This window comes from Octopus sinensis, linkage group LG26 (assembly GCF_006345805.1).
Source record: "Octopus sinensis linkage group LG26, ASM634580v1, whole genome shotgun sequence".
NCBI classification, from domain to species: domain Eukaryota; kingdom Metazoa; phylum Mollusca; class Cephalopoda; order Octopoda; family Octopodidae; genus Octopus; species Octopus sinensis.
In genome coordinates, this window is record NC_043022.1 from 6,978,803 (window position 1) to 6,990,956 (window position 12,154).

General features: G+C 40.9%; 1 protein-coding gene across 2 annotated transcripts in view; it reads left to right on the plus strand.

Moving 5' to 3' along the window:
* Positions 1-12,154, plus strand: part of LOC115224784 — a 222,098-nt gene that overhangs the window by 136,733 nt on the left and 73,211 nt on the right. For both annotated transcript variants that reach the window (XM_036513760.1, XM_036513758.1), the window contains exon 3: positions 8,686-8,781. In XM_036513760.1, the coding sequence (XP_036369653.1) occupies positions 8,686-8,781 (96 nt within the window). The remainder of the gene's footprint in view (positions 1-8,685; positions 8,782-12,154) is intronic.

A 12,154-nucleotide genomic window follows, 5' to 3' on the forward strand; every position in this document is an offset into this window, starting at 1 on the left:
GGATTTGGTAGACAGAAACTGAAAGAAGCCTGTCTATATATCTATATCTATATATAGTTATATATATATATATTATATATATATGTGTGTATGTTTGTGTGTCTGTGTTTGCCCCCTAGCATTGCTTGACAACCGATGCTGGTGTGTTTCGTACGTCCCGTTACTTAGCGGTTCGGCAAAAGAGACCGATAGAATAAGTACTGGGCTTACCAAGAATAAGTCCCGGGGTCGATTAGCTCGACTAAAGGCGGTGCTCCAGCATGGCCGCAGTCAAATGACTGAAACAAGTAAAGAGAGTAAGTTCACTGATGCCGTTGTTGTTTAGATTCTGGGCTAAAAACCAGCTTCTTTGTAGTAAGTGTTTGAACACTTAAACAAGGCAGTGTAAATAGGTGTGTCCCCCACATACAAATATATTGGTGACTGTGTCCTACAACTCAAGTGCTGCTTAAGGACAATATCTCTGGTTTATAACCAGTCACTGCTCTCCAAAATGTCATTCCAACTATTTATTGCTTTCGTATGTGACATAATGTTCTTACAAAAATAATACACAATGCCATCTTATATGAAAGGCTGCTCCCCTGCCACCCTATCTGAACAAGGTATTGTGTGAGCCTCTATGTGGTCGTTCAATCTGCTAGAAATAGCTGCCAAACTTCTTTTAAATCTTCTCTTAAGCAAGTTCACATCTGGTGGACCATCTGACAGTCATGGTGATTAACATTGAGATGTTTGATCAGCTAAATTAACTCTCATGAAGTTAATGTGTAAGCGGTTGAGTACACCACAGAGGTGGCCAGCTGGCAGAAACGTTAGCGCGCCGGGCGAAATGCTTAGCGGTATTTCGTCTGCCGCTACGTTGTGAGTTCAAATTCCGCCGAGGTCGACTTTGCCTTTCATCCTTTCGGGGTCGATTAAATAAGTACCAGTTATGCACTGGGGTCGATATAATCGACTTAATACCTATGTCTGTCCTTGTTTGTCCTCTCTGTGTTTAGCCCCTTGTGGGTAGTAAAGAAATAGGTTGAGTACACCACAGACTTATTTCAGTTACTAGACTGCAGCTGGGGCACCATCTCGAAGAATTTTAATATATATCTTTGGAGACTGGTCCTTCTACTTTCAGTCTCTTTTGCCAAACCACTAAATTACAGGGACATAAACACACCAACATCAGTTGTCATGTGGTGGTGGAGGACTAACACAGACACATACATACGATGGGCTTCTTTCAGTTTCCGTCTACCAAATCCACTGACAAGGCTCCTCTTCTCTTTCTTGTGTCCCCTCTCCCTTGTGTTCCCCTCTTCTCTTACTTGTGTCCCCCTCTCCCTTGTGTCCTCCTCTTCTCTTCCTTGTGTCCCCCTCTTCTCTTCCTTGTGTCCCCCTCTCCCTTGTGTCCCCCTCTTCTCTTCCTTGTGTCCCCTTCTTCTCTTCCTTGTGTCCCTCTCTTCTCTTTCTTGTGTCCTCCCCTTCTCTTCCTTGTGTCCGCCTCTTCTCTTTCCTGTGTCCCCTCTTCTCTTCCTTGTGTCCCCCTCTCCCTTGTGTCCCCCTCTTCTCTTTCTTGTGTTCCCTCTCCCTTTCTTGTGTCCTCCTCAGGGCTGTGGTAGAAGACTCATGCCCAAGATGCTACACTGTGGCACTGAATCCAAAACCATATGATTGGTCAGCAAGCTTTTTGTACGTTTAATGTAATTCTCAGCTAGAATTAGTGTGATGAGGAGGACAAATGTTTGAATTACAGAGATGGGGGTGGAGGGAGGGAGGGAGAGTAGAATCGACTCCCCCACCCCACTTGATCATAGTTCTACTTAATCAGGACTGACCTTGGGCTACACAACAACAGTCCACACTATATGTGTTGATGAGGATACCTCTACTGAATCAGTTGAACTGCTAGAAGCTGTAGCCAAATAACCCTCATGTTATACTCTGTGGTCTTAAAAACTGGAAGGGCAAGTTTGAGCCTGTAGGCCTGCACACACAATACAAATGAGGTGGTCATTGTTGGGATGTGTTGATCTTGGGTCCTGTTGACCAGGGCTGACCTGGGGTTAAGCAATCCTACCACTACATCATGTAACAAACCACACCATCCTATTTCTTTATTACCCACAAGGGGCTAAACATAGAGGGGACAAACAAGGACAGACATAGGTATTAAGTCGATTACATCGACCCCAGTGCGTAACTGGTACTTAATTTATCGACCCTGAAAGGATGAAAGGCAAAGTTGACCTCGGCGGAATTTGAACTCACAACGTAGCGGCAGACGAAATACCGCTAAGCATTTCGTCCGGCGCGCTAACGTTTCTGCCAGCGCTAACGTCCGGTGCGCTAACGTTTCCACCACCACCACCACCACCACCACCCCCAAAATTACCACTGCCACCACCACCACCTCATCTAAAACATCTGTTATTTACGAAGCTATTTTCCTGTTTATCACTGACAAGTCTGGGATAAACAGTTTTTCACTGACTTTCAATGCCTTTTGTATGTGTGTGTGTGTGTGTGTGTGCTTGTTGGTGTGTGTGCTTGTTGGTGTGTGTGCATATGACTGCAGGCATGGCTGTGTGAGTATGTAGGAGTGTATATGTGATCCTGTGCAGCATGTGGGTACAAGGAAGGGTGTATATGTGTACCCATGCATAAATACTTGTGTTTGGTGTATACGGATGTTTGTATGTGTGAGTGTATAGGGAACGAGTGTATGTGTCTACGTTTGTAGATGCATTTGTGGAAGGGGTATATGTATATATGTATATATATATGTATGTATATATGTATATATATATGTATGTATATATGTATATATATATGTATGTATATATGTATATATATATGTATATATATATGTATATATATATGTATGTATATATGTATATATATATGTATGTATATATGTATATATATATGTATATGTATGTATATATATATATATATATGTGTGTGTGTGTGTGTTTGTATATGTATGTATATATATATATGTGTGTGTGTGTGTGTGTGTGTGTGTTTGTATATGTGAATATGAAGATGTACATTCGTTCATTTCTGTGTGTGTGTGTGTGTCTAGTGGTGTGTTTTATATTTGTGTGTGTGTGTGTGTGACTGTGTCGTTTTGTCTGTGTGTCTCCGTGTCTCTATATCAATGTATTTGGGGAAACCCAACTCATCAATTTATATTCTTGATTTGCTGTTTATTAATTATTGTAATCATATCTGTTTCTGCTCGTTATAGTTAGGTTAATTGCATCTAAATTTGGCAGCAGTGTTGAACGACCAAGGCGCCGTCGTCATGGTAAGAAATGCGGGGACACAAATCCCTTGGATGACTTTCATCCTTAAAAATGCCTTTGTAACCCTGCTAAATAAAACTAACAATACAAATGGTAGCTGCTAATACTGTTTCAGCTGTAGGTAATGACTGGTATATTGGTATAAGGACTTTGCTAATAATATTCTAACTGTGGATAATAACTGGTATATTGGTATAATATACCACTCATTATCTGGTTGTTGCTAATTATGCTTTCACTGTAAATAATTGCTGTTTTATTGCTGTATCATGTACTATTTATGTTCTAAATGATGATAATAATAATAATAATCCTTCCTACTGGAAGCAGAAGGCCTCAAATTTGGGGAAAGAGATTAAGTTGCTTACATCGACCTCAGTGCGTAACTGGTACCTATTTAATCGACCCTGAAAGGATGAAAGGCAAAGTTGACCTCGACGGAATTTCAACTTGGAATTTAACAATAATATTAATAGTAGTAGTAGTAGTAGTAGTAGTAGTAGTAGTAGTAGTAGTAGGTACCAGTGAAACACTGGGGTTGATGTAAACAATTGGCCCCTCCCCAAAAATGTCAGGTCTTGTGTCTATGTTAGAAAGGAATATTATTATTATTATTATTATTATTATTGTTATTATTATTGTTATTATTATTATTATTATTATTATTATTATTATTATTATTATTATATTATTTTATTACTACTACTACTAAGGTGACAAGCTGGCAGAATCAGTAGCATGCCAGACAAAAATGCTTAGCACCATTTCTTCCAGCTCTTCACATTCTGAGTTCAAATTCTCTCAAGGCTGATTTTTGCCCTTTATCTTTTTGGGGTCAATAATATAAGTACCAGTCGAGCACTACTGGGGTCAATATAATTGACTTGACTGTCCCCTCAAAATTGCTGGCCTAGGCATGCAAGCGCTGCCAGGCAAATGTATCTGAGATGTGCACAGACTCACAGAGCCGTTCTGCATGCACCCTGGCTGTGTCCGAGTATTGCTGACTTGTGGGGTCATGTCAAACAGCTGTTATCTCGTGGGGGAGGAATCTGACCGTTGGCTGAATCCATCTTGATGATTGCCCCACCACCCACCTTTAACAAAACAGGGCAGATGGTGTTTCCCTGTCTACTGGTGAAAGAGGCTGTGCTGGACGAGGCTGAAAGGATCAAGGAGAGACAGTTTCCTCTTCAGTCAAGCTCTCATCAAATTTTTTTAAAGTTCTTTTTGGAAAGGCAAGTGAGGGTGGAGAGGCAAGTGCTACCTCCCAGTAAATTTGGGATAAGACGGATGACAGTGGCAATAATAATTAGAATCAATGGCCCTTCTCCAAGTATGTGGCTGTCAATTGGAGAGCAGGAGAGAGGGCTCATACCTTTGGTTGCCAAGGTAATCGAGGATCTTGATTGGCCCCAGTTGGGAGTTCCTCTTATATCAGGAGAACTGCATCCTTCATGTTATCACATGCTTTCGTATATCATGTACACTTGTATCGCATTTCCCTGTCTTTTCCATTTTTTCTCTCCATCCATTTTTTCTCTCCATAGGCGCAGGAGTGGCTGTGTGGTAAGTAGCTTGCTAACCAACCACATGGTTCCAGGTTCAGTCCCACTGCGTGGCATCTTGGGCAAGTGTCTTCTGCTATAGCCCCGGGCCGACCAATGCCTTGTGAGTGGATTTGGTAGACGGAAACTGAAAGAAGCCTGTCGTATATATGTATATATATATATATGTGTGTGTGCTTGTGTGTCTGTGTTTGTCCCCCTAGCATTCCTTGACAACCGATGCTGGTGTGTTTACGTCCCCGTTACTTAGCGGTTCGGCAAAAGAGACTGATAGAATAAGTACTGGGCTTTACAAAGAACAAGTCCCGGGGTCGAGTTGCTCGATTAAGGGCAGGCTGCCCGCATGGGCGCAGCATGAATGAAACAAGTAAAAGAGTAAAGAGTAAAGAGTATCCATTATGTAAATCCTCACACAAATAGTCTGTCCTTGTGATGTCCCCCTCATCTTTGCCCCTGTGGCTAATAAAAGAAATCATCATCATCATCATTATTATGTGATAATTTCCTGACTATTATATTTTTTGACATCTTTAATAATTCCAACATGATTGAATGATGATGATGATGATGATGATAATAATAATAATTGTGATGATGATGGTAAATAATACATTGTCTGGTAGAGATGCTTAATATGGGAGAATGGTGTCTGATTGCTTCAGAAAATGACCAATACTGATTAAAAAAAATAATCAAATAAAAAAACCTGATAAAATTTATTGATCTTTCCCTTGTATAATTAATGTATAGCAAGCGTCTGTTGTTGTTGTTGTTGTTGTTGTTAGTGGTGGTTGTGATCTGATATGAGAAGAACATAGTTCTTGTCAGCAGCAGACAAATTCACCCTTCTTCTTTGTGAAAAAAAAATGACAAACAGAAAAAATAAAAACTTCAACATTCAGCCCCAGGTTGAAAGAGAGAGAGAGAGGGACGTGTAGTTTGAACCTGAAGCACAAAAAGTACAAAAGATGGTACTTGAAGAATATCAACAGAAATAAATAAACTGGTGCCCAACAAAATGTAAGATAATCTTACAAAATGGGTGGGGGAATCATAAATAAATACGAGGGGGATTTGTCTTTATTCTCCATGCTTTAGCTAAAGAAAGAAAGCGAAGCTGTGTCAGTCTTATCTCTTTCATCAGTAAAAAACCCCACCCCCGTGTCCCTTAAACATGAGCAACATGCAGCTAACTCTAAATTTTAGAATTCCCTTTTATCAAGGATCTCCCTAGGAAAAAGAACCATCTTTAACATTGCTAAAACTGACTCTTCTTTTCAGGGCCAAAAGCTACTTCAGCTCCAACAAAGGTCAAGTGTGGTCCACAAGGCAGTGTTGTTTCTATATTTAAGGGGGTGCCACTTTGAGATTGTGCCTAGAAAAGGACTTCTGGCTGACTGACCATCTTAAAAATCACACTCAAACATCCTCCAGTCTCTACCCCACAAAATACCACTGTGTCTCTTGTCTCTGACTTTTCTACCATTACTATAATGGCCTCCTCTCAGCTGGTTTTGAGGTCCCTCTACTCAGTCCTTTCTTCCTTAGTTGTCTCTCTTCCTCCCATTAACCATCTGGTATCCACCCTTACACCCAGCTGTCCCCCTTCGGTATGTTGGTCCCCTGGAGACCCCACCACGTAGATATTTCCTGCATCTAATTATTAGCAGCAGTTGAGTGGATCAGTAAGAATGTTAACTGATCGAGAATTTTGGAGGGTTTCTAATGGCCATTGGGCCCTGTCCCTCCCTCCAGGTCAAGCAAATAAAAAAACAAAATGAAAAATCCCCACTGCAAGTCACTGCATACATGTATTGTGTACTTTCGTTGTAATCAACTGTACCCTCTCTCCACTCACACCAAACTGTGTGGCCGGGAGTGTAGTTCATTGTGAAATCTGTACCACAACAACAACAACAACAATCATTATAAAAAGGCAGAAACGTTAGCACACTGGATGAGATGCTCAGTGGTATTTCCTCTGTCTTTATGTTCAGAGTTCAAATTCTGCCCAAGTCAACTTTGCCTTTCCTCCTTTTGGAGTCAGTAAATTAAGTACCAGTTGCATACTGGGGTTGATCATCATCATCATCATTTAGCGTCCGCTTTCCATGCTAGCATGGGTTGGACGGTTCAACTGGGGTCTGTGAAGCTGGAAGGCTTCATCAGGCCCAGTCAGATCTGGCAGTGTTTCTACGGCTGGATCCCCTTCCTAACGCCAACCACTCCGTGAGGGCAGTGGGTGCTTTTTACGTGCCACCTGCACAGGTGCCAGACAGAGCTGGCAAACGGCCACGAACGGATGGTGCTTTTACGTGTCACCGGCACGGGGCCAGGCGATGCTGGCAACGGACACGAACGGATGGTGCTTTTACGTGCCACCGACACGGGGGCCAGACAGAGCTGGCAAACGGCCAAGCTGGCAAATCTAAAATTTTGGGCCTTGTGCCTAGAATAGAAAAGAATATTGTGGTATTTTGGGATAGTCATTTAAACACATGCACAATGTATTTTTTCCTTCACTCATTTATTACTGTTTTCGGGAGTAAGTGAAACAAGAACACACATGGAAATGAAAGTCTCTCTGAAGAGGTCACAGATGTGTGATGAAAGATTTCCGGACAATGGACATGAGTTAAAATAATAAAAAAAGAACAGTAATGAATGATTGAAGAAAAAAAAAAATAAGGTGTTTATTTGACCCCACCAAAAAAACGATAACCATCCTAAAATGCAACAATATCTGTTCCAACACATAATTTCACCATCAGGAATGTTGCTAAATGAAATAATAATAATAATCCTTTCTACTAAAGGCACGGGGGGGGGGGGTGTCTAGACAATTACATTGACTCCAGAGTTTCACTGGTACTTAAATGGCCCTGAAAGGATGAAAGGTAAAGTTGACCTGCTAAATGGGATTTGAACCCAGAACGTAGTATGGGCAAGACACCGCTAAGCATCTCTGCCAGCTTGCCGCCTTAACCCCTTACCTGGCAGAAACGAATATATTCGTTTTGACCGAAATCGCTTTTTTTCTATCTCTGGCGAGTTAACTCGTCAAAAGATAGACTCGCCAAAATCGACAGCAAACGAGTTCCTTCGTCTAAAAACGGGTTAACTCGTTTCTGCCCAAAGTGGTAATTTAAGATCAATATTATTGAATTAAAATTCATAATAAATAAGGTTTGAAATATACCTCGAAATCACCATTCAAAACATAGTAAAGTAAAACAATTAAAAAATATGTCTGATAAAATACATTTATTTTCAAAATAATTGTTGGGTAAGGGGTTAAGTAAAAATAATAATAATGATTTCAAACTATAGCTCCAAGGGCAGCTTGTCAGAGGGAATTAAGTCGATTACATTGACCCCAGTGCGTGACTGGTACTTATTTTATCAAGCCCGAAAGGATGAAAGGCAAAGTCGACCTCGGCAGAGTTTGAACTCGGAATGTAGCGAGAGGTGAAATAACGTCAAGCATTTCGTCCAGCGTGCTAACGATTCTGCCAGCTTGTGGCCTTAATAATGTTAATAATCATAATAATAATAATAATAATAATAACTTGTTGTCTCTTGAGGTCTCTGGGTGAGACTTGGAGCCAGCTTGTGCAAATGTAAAGCAAAAGTCAAACATAGAATAATAATAACAACAATAATAATAATAATAATAATAATAATAATAATAATAATAATAATAATGATGATGATGGTGAAGGTGGTGAAGGTGGATAGGGAAAGCGACATTTTAAAAATTAAACTAAAGAGAAACGAAATTGTTTTTTTTTTTGTATTTGTTGTTTTGTTTTCAGGGTTATTTTCGTTATCATCTGGTGATGTGGAGTCCTTCATCAACTGCAAGGATCAAGTACCTCCATTGCCTCCAAGGGACAATCAGTACACTGGAGGTGATTGATCAACTCCTGAAGTGGTTTATATTTTACACTACTACCCCCATCACAACCCCTACTACAATGATCACTACCACCCCTACAACCACCACCACAACTACCATCATCACCAATACCACCACTACTACCACAACCACTATCGCTACTACAACTACCATTACTACTACCACTACCACCACCACTACCTCCACTACACTCAGTCCAGTTTGTGATCAAATAAATTTGAAACCCCTACCTCCATTTTCCTGATCCATTTAGCTGAATGTTAGTGCTCCAGTATGGCCACTCTCCCTTAGACAGTCTGAATACAACCAATTAACGAGATATTACTTTCTACAAATTAATGAAACAGTTGCAGCAGCACAGTGCAGCTGCAGTTCTTAATTTGCAGTGTGTGTCTGTGTGTCTCCTTTTTGTTTATATGTACAGCTATGTGGCCTTGCGGATATTTAGGAGTGAAGGATATTGTTTAAGGTCTCGATACAAAAATATGATTGAGGCAGAGGTGGAAGTCTGGTGTCTCTGTTGGGGTTTCTGATATTGGTGGTGTTAGGGTCAGGGATGAAGAAAACCTCAAGTATTAATTATGTGAAGGTGAGACACCTGGTCTGGTTGTATGTTAATTCCACAAACGGTTTTTCAGTTGATCGGATTAACTGGAACCTTCATTGTCATAACAGATGGAGAACCAGTTGTATGCAATTCCTATCTAGTTCCAGTCCCAATCTAAAGACTTGGTTCAAGCTGAGGCTTTGGAAGAAGAAAAACTTGCCCAAGATGCTATCCAGGAAGATCAAACTCGGAAGCTGGGTTTCTTGATCAAACAGTCATAGTTAAAACTGTCCACAGTATGGCATTGAGGTTCATAATGAGACCAGGGGGACACTGGCCAGTAAGATGTCTCCCTATTTGTCCCCTCACACAACAGTAGCTCTCTGGGACGTTTTTTTGTTTTGTTTTGTTTCTTTTATTGACTTCATTTGGTTGACTCCATTCTGGAGTGCTGTTTTTCAAAGGTTTCAGTTGACCCCAATCCTTTGGTATTTTTTTTAGCAATTGTGTAAAGTCCACCTTAGAATAAATAGTGCAATGTTTATTGTTTTGTCGGACAATCTCTCGCTAATAAAAATACACACATATCCCCTCACATACACACACACCCTCACATACATGCACACACACACACACCCTCACATACACGCACACACCCTCACACACATACACCTTCACATACACACACACACCCTCACATACACGCACACACCCTCACATACACACACACCCTCACATACACACACACCCTCACATACATGTACACACCCTCACACACATACACCTTCACATACACACACACACCCTCACATACACGCACACACCCTCACATACACACACACCCTCACATACACACACACACCCTCACATATACACACACACCCTCACATACATGCACACACCCTCACATACACACACACCCTCACATACACGTGCATGACAGGCTTCCACACAGTTTCTTCTTCAACAATTTCCCTTTCAGACCATTTGTCAACCCATCACCTACAATAAAAGCACACAAGGGTCCCTACACACTTACTGGGTATTGAACTGGAACCCATGTGATTGTCAAGCTCACATCTCAACCATATGGCCATGCTTGGACTCATTTGTTGTTTACAAAAATAATGGCCATAAGTTACAGGAAATGGATGAAAGTCAGCACAGCCATGCCAATGAGGGAACCTCTATATAGTCATTTACCCAGTTAGAAATAGCAGTCATGTTTCTTTAAGTCACAGTCAACTATCTTTAATAAAGAAGGACACAGTAGATAGTGTATGGTTGAATGTAAGACAGGGTGGGCATGAATGTAATGTCTTTGATTATAGGTCTGCTTGACTTTGGGCTAAACAGCAACAATAGGCTGCAGTAAAAAAATGCTATTTTGTTCAGTATTTATCGTATGGCCCAGTGGTTAGGGCAGCGGACTCGCGGTCTTAGGATCGCAGTTTCGATTCCCAGACCAGGCGTTGTGAGTGTTTATTGAGCGAAAACACCTAAAAAGCTCCACGAGGCTCCGGCAGGGGATTGGTGGTGATCCCTGCTGTACTCTTTCACACACAACTTTCTCTCACTCTTACTTCTGTTTCTGTTGTACCTGTATTTCAAAGGGCCGGCCTTGTCACTCTCTGTGTCACGCTGATATCCCCGAGAACTACGTTAAGGGTGCACGTGTCTGTGGAATGCTCAGCCACTTACATGTTAATTTCACGAGCAGGCTGTTCCGTTGATCGGATCAACCGGAACCCTCGTCGTCGTGACCGACGGAGTGCTTCCATTATCGTATGGGACACAAGCAAGACATTTCCTCCATGACAAAACACTATGAATAGCTTTGTTATGGGTTCAAATATGCCTTAAGCAGGATTGAACCAAGAACAAGTCAGTACTTATCATTCCAAACATGTTTTGTTAGCTCATGGTTCTGAGTTCAGTCCCATGGCTGTGCAGTAAAAAGAATGACCTATAAACTGGCAGATTTATTTTCCTTAGTTTTATGATGATCCCCTTCATTTACATCAGGGTTCTCAACTGGGGTCTGCTCGGGACTTAGTACTTGCTTTTTCCATGGGTATGAGTAAGTATTTCACTTATATCTCACATATTTGCCGCTGAAGAGGGGAAAATTTCTTACGAATTAACCCCAAAATTGGACCAATACGGTAATAACAAATTTTTTAGAGATTTCTATCGGTGTATTTTGAGACGCATAAATTATAATGGTTATTTGACAATTATTGTCTTTTTTTCGGCATATTTGGCATTTGAATTTTTCTTTTGCCCTTATCTTGTAAATTATTTATAAATTTAACCTTTAAAGGTATTTTTTGATATGCTGGCCATTGATAACATGACTGGGATCCTTTCCCTTTCATCGGCAGATCGAGAAATTCATTTTTTGTAACTAAACACTTTCAAACTTCGGACACTGGTAGAATGTGTCATATAAAACATCTTTTACTCTTAGCATTTTTGAGAAAAACTTATATTTACGAAGTTATTTTGTGTTAAAGTTGTTGTATTTCGGTAATTTCAACCAATCAATGACGTGTATTCAGCTGAATAAAATTACTGCCATTGTTTGTCAACAACAACTTCCAGCTCCATCATCATCATCATCATCATCGTTTAGCGTCCGTTTTCCATGCTAGCATGGGTTGGACGGTTCTACTGGGGTCTGTGAAGCCAGAAGGCTTCATCAGGCCCAGTCAAATCTGGCAGTGTTTCTACGGCTGGGTGCCCTTCCTAACGCCAACCACTCCGAGAGTGTAGTGGGTGCTTTTTACGTGCCACCGCCACACCTGCCAGACAGATC